The following is a 19,966-nucleotide window of genomic DNA, read 5'->3' as shown; positions in this document are numbered from 1 at the left end:
CTCTGTGCTTGTTTCCCAGGCCCAGATTCAGCATTCCATAGCATGAACCTGGCCCAACAGCACCATGATCTCCCAGTCACCACATGCCATGCTTCTAGGAACGTCTGTGTCCATGTCCTCATCAGTATAGTAATCGTGCTGTCGTCGCTTCCTTGCCCGGTTTTGTAGGTACTGCACATACTGCTGGATAATGCGCGAGGTATTTACAATGGTCAAAACTGCAGCGGAGATCTGATCGGGCTCCATGGCTATGGCACCTGCATGGGTAATCCTGGAAAAAGGGTGCGAAATGTAGTAGAGCAGAGTGGCAGCAGAAGCTGTGCTGTTCGGTTCACGGTAGCCGAACAACGGCTGAAAATGGTTGTCTTCTGTGGCTTCCATGGAGGTGGGAGCCCAGGACAAACACCATGGAGAAGCTTGGAAGCGTGGCAATAACAGGAGAGCAGAGTTGGTGGTGGAAGCTGTGCTGTTCGGTTCATGGTAGCCGATCAATGGCAGAAAATGGTTGTCTTCTGTGGCTTTCAGAGGTGGGAGCCCAGGACAGACAACATGGAGAAGCTCGGAAGCGTGGCAATAGCGGGAGAGCAGAGTTGGCAGTGGAAGCTGTGCTGCTCAGTTCACAATGGCCGAGTACAGTTGAGTTGGAGAGGTGGATTCATGGAGAGCAGCGGTGCACCGTCTGCTGAAAGCAGTATGGCGTCTGCATGCCAAAAAGGCACGAAACGATTGTCTGCTGCAGATTTCTGACTACACACACCCAGAAACACCTGCAAGAATGTTTTTGCCCCATCATGCGCTGGGAGCTTAACCCAGAATTCCAATGGGTGGCGGCAACTGCGAGAACCATGGGATAGCTACCCACAGTGCACCGCTCCGACATTCGATGCTAGCCTGGGTACTGTGGACGCAATCTGCTGAATTCACGCGCTTTAGTGGGGACACAGAAGACCGAATGTATAAAATAGCTTCCGAAAATTCGAATAGAATAATTTCATACTGTAGACGTACCCTTAGTAAAACCAAAGTTAGTTCAGTCTCAGAGTTCTCCACTAAAACCAATTAAACCTATGATCTAGTTTTAAGTTTGCCACATCTCAAAAGATTTTCCACCACCTTAGAGAGAAGTAAAATACACATGAGTAAAAGCCCATCATGATTTAAATAATGTTATGATAAAGTGGGTGGGAGCAGCCAACTGTAAGGAATGTTCAAAGTGATGATTCATATGGCAGGTTAGGTAATCAAATGGCACAGCCTTTCTCAGCTTAAACATTCCAATCATTTTGTCTAACAAAAAAGTTTCCTTTTGAAAACAGGGTTTATTACTCCAACCACGTAGAGCAGAAAAAAACCTGTGACAGGACCCACTGACTGCTAGCATGTGTTCTATTATTTATTTGTATTAACGAAAGTGATAACACTACTCTCCTGAAATTCCTCCTATTCAGGACTTGGACCCAGAGCAAAGATAACTAACAAAACAACAGTCTCTGTGCCTGGCAGCAACTGCATCACAGCAGAGAACTTTACCTTTTGGTGACTAGCATAACAAAAAGAGGAGGGGAAAGGGTAGAAAAATGTACTAGACAAAGATAGAAAGCAAGAGGGATGCATTAGAAAAGAGCAGGGAAACCCAGCAGTAGAGAGGACTGAATCAGGATAATGAAGATGTAGGAGACAGGAAAGAGGGGAAAATAATCCTTTACACCCAACTATTTAGACAAGATATTGTCAACTATATATAGTGTGCAGAGCCAGGAGTCTATTGCTGGAATCCATTTTTGCAGGAGGGGTTATTTGGGAAGTGTCCAATTTTTTTTTTTTATAGGTAGGAGATTTGCATCCTTAAACTGACAGTGAATCAGTTTGCCTGACTGTTAACTTTTTTATAAAATTACTGCTTTTTAAACTACATCGTGCACTTAGAAGCTGCTGTTAAACATATTTATAAATGTAATGGAAAAATTACGATAGCTTGTTAAGAACTTGGTCCATTCTCAGGGAATGCCCCAAAATGATACCTGTTCATGTTCTTCTAAACCAAATCCCAAAATGGATCTGAGATTAGACAAGGTCCCTTGTCATTTGTTTCTTATACAGCAGCACACAGACAAGTGAGAAACTGGAACACAATCATTCAATCATTCTCTTTCTCTGAAGATTCTCTCTCATACCAAAATGAATTTTGAAGATCATTTTATAAGGCTTTATATTAGCATTTTTTGTTAATGTTGATTACTAAAATATGTAAATTCCATTTATAATATTATAGCTAATTTTCATGTAAACTAGTTCTCAGTATGCTCTGTTGTTTACAAAGATATACACAAAGTATCTGAAAAAAGTCCTAATTGAAATAAGAAAAAGAAAAAGAAAATTGAACAGGTCCATGGGTATTTGCATATCACATCTTACTATAAATGGAAACCCTCCAGATAATGGAAAACTGTTAGGATAATTTTGCATAAAAAAACAAAACCAAAGAACAACCTTGTTTTAAAGAGCTGTACATCAACTATCTATTCTAATGAGAGCCTGATCTAAAGTCTATTGAGGTCAGTGGAAAGACTCCCATTGACTTCAATGGGCTTTGAATCAGGCCCCTTAAAGAATGACAAACAGCATGAATAAATTTTAGAGAACATGCCCATGCTCACCCCCGACTTCCAAAAATAAAAGGTTACAAGAAATCTTTAGATTGTGTGCTGTTAACACCACCACTTGTTACCTGCGGCACTTCACTGAGGCACCCTCCCAGAGAACGGCTGCCATCTTCCTGTGCTGGGGGAAGCCTTTATGAGGAATTTTTCCCTGGCTCCAGGACCATAAGCAAATGGCATAAACCAACATGTAACCACTGATTTTAATTTATTATGTCATGTTATGATTAACTAACTTGTTATGTAATATAAAATTATTGTATGCTAAATAGAATTAAATTGTAGGATTATAGACATATAAGATTTATCAGTAGTTAGAGGGGACAATTCTATATTAGGCATTTAAGTAGGGCTGAAATGCAAGGTATGATTTTAGCTTAGCCATACTAGGCTATATGCTTTAGCCCTGGTCTACACTAGGACTTTAGGTCGAATTTAGCAGCGTTAAATCGATGTAAACCTGCACCCGTCCACACAATGAAGCCCTTTATTTCGACTTAAAGGGCTCTTAAAATCGATTTCCTTACTCCACCCCTGACAAGTGGATTAGCGCTTAAATCGACGTTGCCGGCTCGAATTTGGGGTACTGTGGACACAATTCGATGGTATTGGCCTCCGGGAGCTATCCCAGAGTGCTCCATTATGACCACTCTGGACAGCACTCTCAACTCAGATGCACTGGCCAGGTAGACAGGAAAAGAACCGCGAACTTTTGAATCTCATTTCCTGTTTGGCCAGCGTGGCAAGCTGCAGGTGACCATGCAGAGCTCATCAGCACAGGTGACCATGATGGAGTCCCAGAATCACAAAAGAGCTCCAGCATGGACCGAACGGGAGGTACGGGATCTGATCGCTGTTTGGGGAGAGGAATCTGTGCTATCAGAACTCCGTTCCAGTTTTCGAAATGCCAAAACCTTTGTCAAAATCTCCCAGGGCATGAAGGACAGAGGCCATAACAGGGACCCGAAGCAGTGCCGCGTGAAACTGAAGGAGCTGAGGCAAGCCTACCAGAAAACCAGAGAGGCGAACGGCCGCTCTGGGTCAGAGCCCCAAACATGCCGCTTCTATGATGAGCTGCATGCCATTTTAGGGGGTTCAGCCACCACTACCCCAGCCGTGTTGTTTGACTCCTTCAATGGAGATGGAGGCAATACGGAAGCAGGTTTTGGGGACGAAGAAGATGATGATGAGGAGGAGGTTGTAGATAGCTCACAGCAAGCAAGCGGAGAAACCGGTTTTCCCGACAGCCAGGAACTGTTTCTCACCCTAGACCTGGAGCCAGTACCCCCCGAACCCACCCAAGGCTGCCTCCTGGACCCAGCAGGCGGAGAAGGGACCTCTGGTGAGTGTACCTTTTAAAATACTATACATGGTTTAAAAGCAAGCATGTGAAAGGATTACTTTGCCCTGGCATTTGCGGTTCTCCTAGATGTAGTCCTAAAGCCTTTGCAAAAGGTTTCTGGGGAGGGCAGCCTTATTGTGTCCTTAATGGTAGGACACTTTACCACTCCAGGCCAGTAACACGTACTCGGGAATCATTGTAGAACAAAGCATTGCAGTGTATGTTTGCTGGCATTCAAACAACATCCGTTCTTTATCTCTCTGTGTTATCCTCAGGAGAGTGAGATATAATTCATGGGCACCTGGTTGAAATAGAGTGCTTTTCTTCAGGGGACACTCAGAGGAGCCCATTCCTGCTGGGCTGTTTGCCTGTGGCTAAACAGAAATGTTCCCCGCTGTTAGCCACAGGGAGGGGGGAAGGTTGAGGGGGTAGTCACGCGGTGGGAGGAGGCAAAATGCGACCTTGTAACGAAAGCACATGTGCTATGTATGTAATGTTAACAGCAAGGTTTACCCTGAAAGAGTGTAGCCACTGTTTTACAAAATGTGTCTTTTTAAATACCGCTGTCCCTTTTTTTTTCTCCACCAGCTGCATGTGTTTCAATGATCACAGGATCTTCTCCTTCCCAGAGGCTAGTGAAGCTTAGAAAGAAAAAAAAACGCACTCGCGATGAAATGTTCTCCGAGCTCATGCTGTCCTCCCACACTGACAGAGCACAGACGAATGCGTGGAGGCAAATAATGTCAGAGTGCAGGAAAGCACAAAATGACCGGGAGGAGAGGTGGCGGGCTGAAGAGAGTAAGTGGCGGGCTGAAGAGAGGGCTGAAGCTCAAATGTGGCGGCAGCGTGATGAGAGGAGGCAGGATTCAATGCTGAGGCTGCTGCAGGACCAAACCAGTATGCTCCAGTGTATGGTTGAGCTGCAGCAAAGGCAGCTGGAGCACAGACTGCCACTGCAGCCCCTCTGTAACCAACCGCCCTCCTCCCCAAGTTCCATAGCCTCCACACCCAGACGCCCAAGAACGCGGTGGGGGGGCCTCCGGCCAACCAGCCACTCCACCACAGAGGATTGCCCAAAAAAAAAGAAGGCTGTCATTCAATAAATTTTAAAGTTGTCAACTTTTAAAGTGCTGTGCTTAAAGTGCTGTGTGGCATTTTCCTTCCCTCCTCCACCACCCCTCCTGGGCTACCTTGATAGTCATCCCCCTATTTGTGTGATGAATGAATAAAGAATGCATGAATGTGAAGCAACAATGACTTTATTGCCTCTGCAAGCGGTGATTGAAGGGAGGAGGGGCGGGTGGTTAGCTTACAGGGAAGTAGAGTGAACCAAGGGGCGGGGGGTTTCATCAAGGAGAAACAAACAGAACTTTCACACCGTATCCTGGCCAGTCATGAAACTGGTTTTCAAAGCTTCTCTGATGCGTACCACGCCCTCCTGTGCTCTTCTAACCGCCCTGGTGTCTGGCTGCGCGTAACCAGCAGCCAGGCGATTTGTCTCAACCTCCCACCCCGCCATAAACGTCTCCCCCTTACTCTCACAGATATTGTGGAGCACACAGCAAGCAGTAATAACAGTGGGAATATTGGTTTCGCTGAGGTCTAAGCGAGTCAGTAAACTGCGCCAGCGCGCCTTTAAACGTCCAAATGCACATTCTACCACCATTCTGCACTTGCTCAGCCTGTAGTTGAACAGCTCCTGACTACTGTCCAGGCTGCCTGTGTACGGCTTCATGAGCCATGGCATTAAGGGGTAGGCTGGGTCCCCAAGGATACATATAGGCATTTCAACATCCCCAACAGTTATTTTCTGGTCTGGGAATAAAGTCCCTTCCTGCAGCTTTTGAAACAGACCAGAGTTCCTGAAGATGCGAGCATCATGCACCTTTCCCGGCCATCCCACGTTGATGTTGGTGAAACGTCCCTTGTGATCCACCAGAGCTTGCAGCACTATTGAAAAGTACCCCTTGCGGTTTATGTACTCGGCGGCTTGGTGCTCCGGTGCCAAGATAGGGATATGGGTTCCGTCTATAGCCCCACCACAGTTAGGGAATCCCATTGCAGCAAAGCCATCCACTATGACCTGCACATTTCCCAGGGTCACTACCCTTGATATCAGCAGATCTTTGATTGCGTGGGCTACTTGCATCACAGCAGCCCCCACAGTAGATTTACCCACTCCAAATTGATTCCCAACTGACCGGTAGCTGTCTGGCGTTGCAAGCTTCCACAGGGCTATCGCCACTCGCTTCTCAACTGTGAGGGCTGCTCTCATCTTGGTATTCATGCGCCTCAGGGCAGGGGAAAGCAAGTCACAAAGTTCCATGAAAGTGCCCTTACGCATGCGAAAGTTTCGCAGCCACTGGGAATCATCCCAGACCTGCAACACTATGCGGTCCCACCAGTCTGTGCTTGTTTCCCGAGCCCAGAATCGGCGTTCCACAGCATGAACCTGCCCCATTAGCACCATGATGCATGCATTGGCAGGGCCCATGCTTTCAGAGAAATCTGTGTCCATGTCCTGATCACTCACGTGACCGCGCTGACGTCGCCTCCTCGCCCGGTATCGCTTTGCCAGGTTCTGGTGCTGCATATACTGCTGGATAATGCGTGTGGTGTTTAATGTGCTCCTAATTGCCAAGGTGAGCTGAGCGGCCTCCATGCTTGCCTTGGTATGGCGTCCGCACAGAAAAAAGGCGCGGAACGATTGTCTGCCGTTGCTCTGACAGAGGGAGGGGCGACTGACGACACGGCTTACAGGGTTGGCTTCAGGGAGCTAAAATCAACAAAGTGGGTGTCTTTACATCAAGGAGTATTTCAGGCAGGACTTCACGGAGGGTTCCAATAAGAAATGGTGCACCTAAGTTATCGTTCTTATTGGAACAAGGAGGTTAGCCTGGCCTCTGATTGATACATGGCTAGATTTACCTCGCTGCACCTTCTCTGTGAGTGACTGCAGTGTGACCTAGAGGAATGAGTCCCCTAGACAGGGGAGGAGGCAAATGAGTACAAAACAAATCTGGTCTATTTCTTGTTTTGATCCACTCCATCTATCTTTTACATCTTTGGCTGGCAGCAGACGGTGCAGAAGGACTGCATGCCATCCACATCTCATGGCTGCTCGGCAGAAGATGGTACAGTACGACTGCTAGCCATCCTCATCTCTTGCCTGCCTGGCAGAAGATGGTACAATACGACTACTAGCAATCCTCATCTCTTGCCTGCCTGGCAGAAGATGGTACAGTACGACTGCTAGAAGTCCGTATCGCCTGCCTGCTCACCATAAGACGGTTCAATAGGACTGACTGCAGGACTAAAGAGAATGACCTGGTCAAGTCACTCCAAATTTAGTCCCTGCGCCCATGTCTGCCCAGGCGCTCCCAGCCGACGTGGGCAGGAGCATCTCGGACATGACGATGACGGCTACCAGTCGTACTGTACCGTCTGCTGCCACAAGGCAAGGGGTTGCTGCTACTGTGTAGCAATGCCGTACCACGTCTGCCAGCACCCAGGAGACATAGGGTGACGGTTACCTGAGCGGGCTCCATGCTTGCCGTGATATGGCGTCTGCACAGGTAACTCAGGAAAAAAGGCGCGAAACGATTGTCTGCCCTTGCTTTCACGGAGGGAGGGAGGGAACGAACGGGGGCCTGACGATATGTACCCAGAACCACCCGCGACAATGCTTTAGCCCCATCAGGCATTGGGAACTCAACCCAGAATTCCAATGGGCAGCGGAGACTGCGGGAACTGTGGGATAGCTACCCACAGTGCAACGCTCCGGAAGTCGACTCTAGCCTCGGTACTGTGGAAGCGCTCCGCCGAGTTAATGCACTTAGAGCATTTTGTGTGGGGACACACACACTCGAATATATAAAACCGATTTCTAAAAAACCGACTTCTATAAATTCGACCTTATTCCGTAGTGTAGACATACCCTTAGAAATGCTTGACATAAGTAAGTGACCAGTGAATGACCCTATACCACAAGCCAATCAGAAATGACCCCTTCCAGCTCCATACCAGTAGAATGCAACCAGGAAGTGATTTCAAGTGAACTTTATGAAAATTGAGCATCATAAGGGTGAAACAAGTATTGTAGGGGCGAAATGCGCAGTCAATTGAAAAGCATCGTAAGTGGCGTCCGACGTAAGTCGGGCATCCTAAGTCCAAGGACTCCCTGTAATATAGCATTACTAAATTAACTTTAAATAAAACAATAGGCTACAAACAGAAGGGACGAGAGTTCTCTCATATAGAAGGTAAATGATCTAGCTCTTAATTTTACAGCCTTCCAGATCTTACAGTGATGGGTGCCAGAGTAGATATTCCAAGTTATCATCTTGAACTACATCTACAGCAGTTCTAACTTTCATGGTACAAGATGATACAGACTAACACAGCTGCTACTCTGAAACCGATGATACTATCAAATCTGGTTTATTGCAGGAAGAAAACAAACAACGTGTAGTAATAAAGGGCAGAGATTTTTCACTTCCACGACTGAGGTCAAAGTGCACTGCTATACTGGTGTCCCAGAGACCTCACCCAAAAGCGCAATCTGTGCACTGAATGAAAAGAAGTCCAGAAGAACACGGGTCTTTGATTTACACCCAGCCAAACTGTTCATCTCAAACTTTCCCAATTGTTTTTGGAGAGAGTTCTGTTACAGCCACATATAGGGCTGCGCATGTGTGCAAGGGACAAAGAGGGTCCAAGGAGACCCCTTATTCTCCTGTGTGGATTACCCACATAGTCATACCTTGTGCAGGACGAAGAACAGCTGTTGTTAGGCTGCTACTCCTCTCCTATGAAGGTGAGTGGGCAAGGGTGGGGAATGGGCTGAGCTCCAGTTTCAGTGCACCAGCCAATACAGCTGAGTTAGCATGGCGGAGGAAACAAGCTGCACCAGCAAAAGGACGAGTGCATTTTATTTCCCCCTTGCAGCAAGGTGGAAACAAGTTGACGCATTTCCAGTGGGATTACTTCCATTGCTGCTTGTTAGCATGAGTTAAGACTTGCAGTCAGGCCCTGGTGGAGAGGGGTTCCTCCTGTCTGAGGAGACAGTACGTCCCTAAACACCGATATAAAATTGTATTTGTATATTCTCCTTGACGGTTGTCCTGGGAAGACCTGATAGCCAGTTGTTTTGAATCAGCTTTGGATTCACTTCCGGCATATGGTTCCATAAGAACGACCATACTGGCCGCGGGGGGGGGGGGGGGGGAGATGGATCAGACCATCTAGCCCAGTATCCTGTCTTCTGACAGTGGCCAATGCCAGGTGCCCCAAAGGGAATGAACAGAACAGGTGATCACCAAGTGATCCATCCCCTGTCGCCCATTCCCAGCTTGTCAAACAGAGGCTAGGGACACAATTCCTGTCCATCCTGGCTAATAGCCATTGATGGACCTATCCTCCATAAACTTACCTAGTTCTTTTTTTAACCCTGTTATAGCCTTGGCCTTCACAACATCCTCTGGCAAGGGGTTCCACAGGTCGACTGTGCATTGTGTGAAAAAAAAAATCCTTCTGTTTGTTTTAAACTTGCTGACTATTAATTTCATTTGGTGACTCCTAGTTCTTCTGTTATGAGAAGACTTATGATTTGTATAGATCCAATTTCCTAAGTATCCACTTTTTATCAACAGCTATATTGTCCAGGTTTTTATTACCTGCTACCTCCCTTTATAGTACCTCCTTTCTTCAGTTTTATCTGAATGAGAGGCCTGATCTTGTGTAGTGCTGGGCACCTCTTGCGAGATGCTGGACATCAATGAGACTTGCATTGAAATGAACAGGAGCTGAGGGTGCTCCGCACATCACAGAAGGGCTCAGCAGTATATAGAGTCAAGCTGCAAACAATCAAAACAGTTCAGTCGCTCACCCAAGTTTACTGACTCAGCACCTCAATTTGTTAGCTTGCCAAGTGTATGTACAGCACTTGTAAGATATACAGCGCTATAAAAGGTGCTAATTATTAACATCTAATTCATTCAGGGCCCTCTACTCACACTTAGTAGCACCTTACCCCACAGGGAGTCCCAGTTAGAGCTGACTGAAACTCAGAAACTTGATATTCAGAACAATTTTCATTTTGGAAACACAGACGCATGGGGTGTGACCCATGAAGGGCCGTAGGCGTTGCAATGCCGAGTGTCACAGCACCTAACTTTTAAGATGTCTACAAAATCCAGGAACACTATGATCCACAAAGCCAAGTTATGCACCTATGTTCCCTGTGTAATGAATGAAGAGAGACAGGAATCTAAGAACACAATGCACAGAAGCCAGCATGCTAGGTGGCTGGGAGACGCCTAAGCTAGCTAATAGGAGATGCCAATGTCAGAGGTGTATGCTAAGCCCCATCCCTCTCTCAGAGACGGGCACTGAAGTCCAGGTTGCAGGGAGGCCATCCAGTTCTGCTGGAGATCCAAAAATGGTTACCCGATACCTGGAGTCAGGTAGCTTAGGCCTCTAAGGAGTTTCTTGCTGGAATGAGTTGAGCGCCTGCCTCACTCCACACAAAGGAGCTGGAGGTGGTGCTGGTGCCTAACTTATGACTTTTAGCCCTGTGGTTAGAGCAATCACCTGGGATATGAGAGACCAGGGTTCAATTCCCCCATCTCTGACAAAGGGGGAGAAAGATTTTGAATAGGAGCCTTCCACCCTTCAGAGAGTGTGTTAACCCCTAAACTATGGAATATTCTCCCTCAATCTCTTCTACTGAAGCTGTTGCACTGTAGATAACTAATGAAAGAGTGATTGGAGCAGAGGAGTGGATCCTGAGTCTCCTGACTCACAGGTGGGTTCCCTAACCACTGGACTACAGTCATTCCGATTCTCTCGTGCTCTCTGGTCCAACAGCTCTTTAAGTATTTATCCACAGTGGAACACCTTCAACAGGAGAGACTGAAGGAGCTGCACAACTGCATATCCCATAAGCCAGTGGTTAGAACACTCTCTTGAGAGGTGTGGGAGACCCCTATTCAAATTGTCTTCCCCTCTACTAGGGATGGGGGAATTCAATCTAGGGCTCCCATATCTTCACTGGGCTAAAGGTTATAAGGAGGACATCACCTCCTATGGCTGGATTTTGAATGGGACCCAATCCGGTAGGTGTGCTAAGAGGACAACTACCATACTGGGCCCTGCACATAGTTTGTGAATCACTCTGGGCTTTAGGCAGGAAATAGGCATCCAGACGCCTAGAGGAAGGCAGCAATGTGCATGCCCAGAGGCAGTAACGTAAATGCTGGGGGAACTTTTAACCAGAAAAAAAAAAATTACGTGCCAAATGAGTTTAGACACCTACACAGTTCAGTGGGAGTTTTGTGGATCACAATGGAACCAAAGGGACTTAGGTGCCTCCCTAAGTACTTTTGTGGATCCCACCCATGGTGTTTCCTAAACTAATTATGCTCTCCAGACCCCAGTGGCGGCTGGACAGGGAATCAGCTGGCTCAGAGATCTGGAAGCCTTGTTATCTCCAACCCAGGGTAATCTGCATAGTAAGGCTGCCCTGGAGACCCTGGAAGCTGCAGTGTAAGATTCTGTTTTCATTGGAAAATTTGCAACCACTTCTGGTTCCAAAGGGCCTGCTCACAGAGAATCATGACCCATGCTACACATCCATGCAGGAGAATATTGGGGCAGAAGATATCTACTTCCCTTGGGCAGGGTGGAGACCAGTTTCTGCATGGCTGCTAGTCCCCCTTCCATGCATACAGGTAAAAAGTGAACAATAGGGGCAGGGCATGAGCAAAGTCTTGACTCTACCTGTGATGCTATATGGAATTTGAGGGGGCACTTTAGGATATTATGAATACCAACGTTGTAAAATTGCAATGAGTTATGCCAGATATGCCGCCTAAGGTATCTGCAAAAATGTTATAATTTGCCTGGTATAATAATCTCGTTTATGTGTTTGTATCATCTTTGTATTGTAAGTTATATGTATGGTGTGTCTATATGTGCTGTGCATTTGAATGACACCCCCAGATAGATTGGCTTTAGCACTGCCTACCCTGACATCAGCTATACAATTGATCCATTCAGAAGGCAAGGGATACACCCTATGACTCAGCAAGGCATGCAGGGGCATGCCTATGGACAGAATGGTCTAAGGCTTCCAGGCCATGTGCTGGGCAACTTGTGTTTGGAACAAAGGAAATCAAGCTGCCTCGTAAAAGACTATAAGAGGAAGCTGCATCTTCTCCATTGCGTCTTTATTCCTGCTTCTTACCTCTAGACTAACCTTTCTACAAACGAAGCTCTGAACAAAAGACTGAATGACCCTTCCAAACTGTGGATGTGCTCAAGCCAGCAAATTCACCAGTACTGCTAGGAACCTGATGGACTTTGAATCTTTGTATGCATGTGACTGTTTTACCATTTAACATCTCTCTTCTTGTTCTTTCTTTTTTCTTTATAATAAACCTTTAGTTTTAGGCACTAAAGAATTGGCTGGCAGCATGATATTTTGGGTAAGATCCAAATCTGTACTAACCTGGTAATGTGGCTGACCCTTTGGGGTCAGAAGAACATTTTTATATATGTGAAGTTTTTTAAATAACTTCCCACTGTACTGGACCTAGGTGCTGACTGGGAGCCAGAGAAATGAAATGCAATAGAGGGGGCTGTGTGATTTATTTTTTGCTTCTTGTTAACTAGTGTGGGGGATGAGAAGTACAGTTTGTGACTGGTTGGGGACTTTAACAGTTAAGTGTTACCCAGTCAATCTTGGGAATATCTGCTCTCCCTTTTGCAGCCTGCCTTGACCTTGGCATTTCCAGTAAGGACTGTCCTAGACACACCAGGACACACTACCCCCTTTCCCAAAGCACTGGCCTGTGCAGCTAAGCTGGCATGGGCAGGAAAGTGATCTGTGCTTTCCTCCCCAGCATGAGAGGGAAACCAGAAGACAGGTTGTGGTTCAGCTCCTGGGGCAACATACCTACATATTGACACCTTTACTCAGGGCTTGTGGTAAAAACCTCTGTGTAGTCCATAATGAGGTACAACAATGTGAATAAGAATGGTACAATCTTGTTCTAAATAAGCAGCACTGGCAGCATCTGCTTTTGAACCGTGTAATAGATTGCGTTGGGGAGCAGCATACAAAGTGAGGAGGTCAAAGCTGCATAATAAATACAACTCCACTATGATTAATTGTCATGTTACAAGCCTCAGGTGCAGTTATCAAACAGCTGCCTCTCTCTCTCTCACACACACACACACACACTCACTCACTCACTTCTACTCCTGCAAAAACAATTTCTAACTATTAGGCACCCTGTTTTGTGCCTCAGCTGAGAATTGGGCCTTCTAAGCTCAGGATGACCCCTTAGACTATTTTAGGGCAATATTTGTTCAGAGGGGAAAAAGTATCACCATCACTAGTACTTGCGGCACCTCAGTTTCCCAAGTTGCTTCCTTGCTGTAGCTCATGGAAGCTTATGCTCTAATAAATGTATTAGTCTCCAAGGTACCACGAGTCCTCCTGTTCTTTCTGCGGATACAGACCAACACGGCTGCTACTCTGAAACCTGTCTATGTACTGAACTTTCCCGAAGTTGTTCATTTTATGAGATCCACCAAGATCACAAGCTGAAGTGAGTGATACACAGGAAATGCCATAATGGATCAAACATGTAGCTCATAACTAATCAGACACGATCTATCTAGTCTTCTTTCTGACAGGGGCCTGTACTTGCTGCTTCAGAGGAAGTTCCTAGAAATTTACGGAAAAAACTTTCCCACAATCCAAGTATCTTCCTAACCTTATGGATTAATGATTTGCTTGTGCTGTGAAGCATGAGGATTTATATTCTTTAAGTTTATTACCCTATTCAGTAACAGAGAACATTCTCATTATTCATGAAATATCATATCTGCTGAATCTGAATAAGCTCTTGGGGGTAAAAACCAAGCCGCACTGAATTAAGTGGAAAAACTTCCATTAATTTCAGTAAAACCAGGAACCACTGGTGTCAACAATCTCTTCCGGCAATGAATTCCACTGGTTAATTATAAATTATACAAAAGGTCTTTAAAATTTTTCACTTTCAATTTCATTGACTATTCCCTTATTCTTATTTTGTGATAGAAAAAAAAAGAGCACAGACCAATTAATGATAAGTGTACTTTGAACAAAGCATTTAAACCTTAATTTGTAATAATATTCAGAATAAAATTCCAAAAATATACTATAGATCATTTCATAATATTCCATTCATTTAATATATTCCATCAGCAGAACTTGCAATCATAGTTGATAAATGGCCAACATAGCAGTTTCACTACATGGACCATAAACAAGGTACCAGTATGAAATGCAATAGAATGGCCCCAGTAGAAGGAAGAGCAAGAGCAAACTCTATTATCCAACTGTGAGAACAGAATGCTCTACAATTCTTAAAAACAGAACAATGTGATCAAAAGTTGGTATATAGTCAATAGCTGTATATACTTAGTACTTAAAAGTCTGCTTCTGGAATTATTTTACCACACAGAACAAACTCATATGAAATGAAATTACTCATTTCAAAAGGAACACTTAGTTTTCATGACAAACATTAGAACTACACTGTGACTTCATGGGAGAAAGAAACAAACAAAAGATTACAAAAATTTAGTTATAGGGAACAAAAGTATTTCATAAGTTATTATATCTCTTTTCTCTCCCACTATACAAAAAGTCTTACAAACAAGTATTTCAAATAGTTTGTGTAATTTTTGGACAACATCACCCTCTACTGGAATTAGATTTTAAAAGCTTTCAGTCACTTACCACTGTGGGTGCATTCACTACGGAGAGATTGTAACCATAAAGAAATGAAGACCCAAAAGCTCCAGCTAAAGAGGCAATAATAAGCCTGCCAGACCAGTCCTGAAAAGAAAATAATTTAGGAATCATCAGTTTACTTTTTAAGATACAGCTATAATTATTAATAACAGTGTCTTGCAGACGATCAAGTACATCCTCAAGACAAAGGGTAACAGCTTGGAAACATATTCTCACTTGTAATTCAACTGAAATGAATGTTGATATGAAGTTGTCAAACTTGTACATATATTTTAAAATGAGATTAATGCAAAAGTCTTGCAATGTGCACATTTTTACTGCACCTGTTATTTTACTATAAAAGATGTAAAAAATTAAAAGCTGCATTCAACAGAAACCTCAATCCCCTTGGGTGCTGACTGCAGAAATGCAGATTGGCTACAGAACCTAATGCAGGTCCAGAAGAGAGTTTTATTCTTGAGCACAGAAGAAGTATGGCCTAGTCCAGAGGTGGGCAAACTATGGCCTGCGGGCCGCATCTGGCCCTCCAGACATTTTAATCCGACCCTCGAGCTCCCACCAGGGAGTGGCGTCCAGAGCTTGCCCCACTCTGCGTGGCTCCTGGAAGCAGCAGCATGACCCTCCAAGTTCTACATGTAGGGGCAGCCAGGGGGTTCCGCACTCTGCCCCCGCATCTCCCACTGGCCGGGAACCATGGCCAATGGGAGCTGCAGGGGCAGTGCCTGCAGACAGGGCAGCGAGCAGAGCCGCCTGGCCGTGCCTCCACATAGGAGCCAGAAGGGGACACGCCGCTGCTTCTGGGAGCTGCTTGAGGTAAGTGCCTCCCAGAGCCTGCACCCTGGACCCCCTCCTGCTCCCCAATGCCCTGCCCCAGCCCTGATCCCCCTCCGGCAATCTGAACCCCTTGGTCCAAGCCTGGTGTACCCTCCTGCGCCCCCTAACCCCTCATCCCCAGTCCCACCCCAGAGCCCTCACCCCCGCACCACAACCCCTGCCACAGCCCAGAGCCCCCTCCCACACCCTGAGCTCCTCATTTTTGGCCCCACCCCAGAGCCCGAACCCCCAGCCAGAGCCCATACCCCAATCCCCAATTCTGTGAGCATTCATGGCCCGCCATACAATTTCCATACCCAGATGTGGCCCTCGGGCCAAAAAGTTAGCCCATCCCTGTTCTAGATTATAGGTAAGGTCCTATTTCATTCACAATATTGTGGATTCTGCAATATAAAGGCTTCAAGAGCCATTTTGTTTTAAATTAGCTTACTTTGCACAGTCCACAATTGTGCATACATTTTGAGGTTTGCAACACACACTTTTTTCCCCCATTAGTACATGAAATGATCTTGAAGAGTTTTGTGCAGGCCACAACCAGGGTGGGGTGAGCGGGGGAGCCACCCAGGGCACAAAACCAGTGAGGAAAGGGGGAAATGGGATGGAGAAATGATGGTGGGGGGGAAACGATGGGGGGGGGGTAGAGTCCTGCATCAGGCATGGTATCACCACCCTTACTTCTGTGCTGCTGCTGGCAATGGTGCTGCCTTCAGAGCAGGGTGCCCAGCCAGCGATTGCCGCTCTCTGGCCTCTCAGCCCTGAAGGCAGTGCAGACGTCTGCAGCAACACAGAAGCAAGGGTAGCAATACTATACCCCCTACCAGGTTTTTTGTCATTTCACCCCCCCACCACCCCGGTTTTCCACCCTGGGCAACTACCCCACTCACCCCTCCCTGGTTACGGCCCTATAGTTGCATCAAATTGTCTGGTTATCAAAAAGTTCGCAGGCATAACATAATAGTTGAGTGTTTATATCATCCTAGCAAATTTTTCTTAAACAAATAGGTCTACTGTGACTTTTCCAAATTACTGCTATTAATAAAGATCCATTAATACTTTTCCGCAATTCAGCTACAATTATTTGAAGATCATCCTGCAATTCAGATAGAGTCTTCATTATAGGTCATATTTGTATTGTATCCAAGATCAGCCCAGCAGTTACGCTGAGACAGCCCAGGAACAGGAAACCTTCTGCTAGGGCTCCATAATTTCTAGTTTTTTTTTATTTTGAAGATCTGAGACAAATTTTCTCATAGTTATTTGCTACAAACAGTTGCTGTTAGCTGGACAGGTTTTTTTCCTACCGTGTCGCTGCCAGTAATTGCCAACTGGTGCCTCTCCTTTAAGTTTGTCTTTGCATTCACCACTTGTGTTGGCAATTTGCCATTTCATATTTGCCATCTCAACACCCGCACAGAGGGTAAGATCATTCTGCAGCTGGAGTTTTTGCCAGACTTAACAGTCTTGCATCCCAGTGAATATTTTGTATCAAGTGCATTCATCTTTCACTATTCTCATAATCACAAGTCAAGATCGACACCACAAAAATGTCGGTTTCTCTCAGTTTCTGATTATGCCTGTGAAAGCTGTCCCTTTTATGGACAGTGATAGGTTTGGGATTTAAATGTTCCTCCTATTTCCCCAACATTATCCACTTTGTTCTCTGTGTCAAAGCTGACTAGAATGGAAGGTGTCCTCAGCATGGGTACCAGAGCACAGTCAGAGAAGCGACCTGTACCTCCTGTGAATCAAAGCTCTACAGAATTGCTCATGGAAATTCCTGGCCCGCTGGAAGAGTCACTTTGGGACGCTGATCCTAGATGACAGCTCATCTTTATTGGCCCTTGAATTTGTGGCATGCAGATATCCCATAAATTTGTCCGAAGCGGTTACAGTAATTGAAAGTCAAAGGTTTTAGTCTTCTAAATGCTTAAATCCTTTTGAAAATGGGATTTAGGAAATAAATCAGACTGGGCTTAAACAGATGAGTCTGCATCTGGAATGCAGATACAGGGTAAAAAAAGTTCCTAAGGACAATTATCATAGTCTCTATTCCTCTCAGGAATGGATGGGCCTGTTAAAATGGAGCCACTTTAGAAATAATCTACTGGCTCCAGAGCATTTCCGGGGGATAATTAGGGACTTTATAGCTGCCTCATCCTGGGAATCATTGCTGCAACTGGTTAGTGGATCAGCATACAGTGTCCGTCGTCTACTGAAGTTGACAGAGAGGCTCTTAAGCATCCTTTCCCTTTGCACTGTTAGTAAACCATGCCTGACCATAATAAACTGTGGGAGATTAATGTGTCGAGGCAAAGGCTGCACCATGAGGGGACAATGTCTGCTGAGGTCAGTCACCTCCTGTATTTGAAGTCAGGGAGAGCTCACAAACATGCTATGTTGGAGGGCCTAGAGTTTATAACTTCTTCTGTGCACTATGGTAAATTTCAGAGAATTACACAGCTTGTTAACCATTCTTCTCCCATTCAAGGCAGTGAGAATTATGTGCAGGAAGTCGTGGGTGGGAAATGTATTCCATTGCGTTTACCGCTTACTACAAGATGGTTTGTTACGATCAGCCAATTTTCCAGAAGGAAACAACGAAACAAAAATGTGTCATTCAGTTTTGATTAGAAGGGGCAATTTTAGAAATGCAGGCTCTTTACACCTATCAATAGAAGCGTCCAAGTACTTGATACTTGCCACCCTTCATACCAGTGTTATTGCACCACTAGAATTGCTTCAAATATTGAGTTAAAGGCAGGCTAGAAGGTAAATAGCAAAAAAGCAATTAAAAGAACAGATCCAGCTGGGCATTCCCAAATCATGGTCACGGACAGGCACTCTAGGCATTCCAAAACTCAGTGAAAGAATGAGGTTTGCAGCAAGAGACTAGATACATATGCCTACTGGGTTAAAGAAGACCCAGAGTACAAGTGTCATAAATATAAAAGGAAGGGTAACCACCTTTCTGTCCACAGTGCTATAAAATCCCTCCTGGCCAGAGGCAAAACCCTTTCACCCTGTAAAGGGTTAAGAAGCTAAGATAACCTCGCTGGCACCTGACCAAAATGACCAATGAGGAGACAAGATATTTTCAAAGCTGGAGTGGGGGGAACAAAGGGTCTGTCTGTCTGTGTGATGCTTTTGCCTGGAACAGATCAGGAATGCAGCTCAGAACTCCTGCAAAAAGTTAGTAAGTAACCTAGCTAGAAATGCGTTAGATTTCTTTTGTTTAATGGCTGGTAAAATAAGTTGTGCTGAATGGAATGTATATTCCTGTTTTTGTGTCTTTTTGTAACTTAAGGTTTTGCCTAGAGGGATTCTCTATGTTTTTAATCTGATTACCCTGTAAGGTATTTATCATCCTGATTTTACAGAGGTGATGCGTTTACTTTTTCTTTAATTAAAATTCTTCTTTTAAGAACCTGATTGTTTTTTCATTGTTCTTAAGATCTAAGGGTCTGTGTTCACCTGTACAAACTGGTGAGGATTTTTATCAAGCCTTCCCCAGGAAAGGGGGTGTAGGGCTTGGGGGGATATTTTGGGGGAAGACGTCTCCAAGTGGTCTCTTTCCCTGTTCTTTGTTTAACATGATTGGTGGTGGCAGCATAGGGTTCAAGGACAAGGCAAAGTTTGTACCTTGAGGAAGTTTTTAACCTAAGCTGGTAAGAATAAGCTTAGAGGGTCTTTCATGCAGGTCCCCACATCTGTACCCTAGAGTTCAGAGTGGGGAAGGAACCTTGACAACAAGTCTAAGAAATGCTGCCAATTAGGAATAGCCCTCTACCTCATCCTTTTATAATGGTAATGGTCACTCCTGCACAGGGTTTATGTGTCACTTTGCCCTGGTCTACACTAGGAGTTGAGGTCGAATTTAGCAGCGTTAAATCGATTTAACCCTGCACCCATCCACACAACGAAGCCCTTTTTCTCTTTTTTTCTTTTTTTTTACTTAAAGGGCTCTTAAAATAGATTTCCTTACTCCACCCCTGACAAGGGGATTAGCGCTGAAATCGGCCTTGCCGGGTCGAATTTGGGGTACTGTGGATGCAATTAGATGATATTGGCCTCCGGGAGCTATCCCAGAGTGCTCCATTGTGACCACTCTGGACAGCGCTCTCAACTCAGATGCACTGGCCAGGTAGACAGGAAAAGGCCCGCGAACTTTTGAATTTCAATTTCCTGTTTGGCCAGCGTGGCAAGCTGCAGGTGAGTGCAGAACTCATCAGCAGAGGTGACCATGATAGAGTCACAGAATCGCAAAAGAGCTCCAGCATGGACCGAACGGGAGGTACAGGATCTGATCGCTGTATGGAGAGAGGA

The 19,966-nt window shown here is 45.4% G+C and overlaps 1 protein-coding gene across 3 annotated transcripts in view; it reads right to left on the bottom strand.

The window, feature by feature from the left end:
* The window catches only part of SLC2A9 (solute carrier family 2 member 9), a 207,451-nt gene that overhangs the window by 145,047 nt on the left and 42,438 nt on the right, over positions 1 to 19,966 (bottom strand). For 2 of the 3 annotated variants that reach the window (XM_073342503.1, XM_073342506.2), the window contains one exon: positions 14,795 to 14,893. The exons of the other annotated variant lie outside the window; for it this stretch is intronic. In XM_073342503.1, the coding sequence (XP_073198604.1) occupies positions 14,795 to 14,893 (99 nt within the window). The remainder of the gene's footprint in view (positions 1 to 14,794; positions 14,894 to 19,966) is intronic. 3 annotated transcript variants of the gene reach the window in all.

The sequence above is a fragment of the Lepidochelys kempii genome, chromosome 4, assembly GCF_965140285.1.
Source record: "Lepidochelys kempii isolate rLepKem1 chromosome 4, rLepKem1.hap1, whole genome shotgun sequence".
Lineage (NCBI taxonomy): Eukaryota > Metazoa > Chordata > Testudines > Cheloniidae > Lepidochelys > Lepidochelys kempii.
The sequence above is the reverse complement of the archived record's forward strand: the minus strand, read 5'-3'. Positions and strand labels throughout refer to the sequence as shown.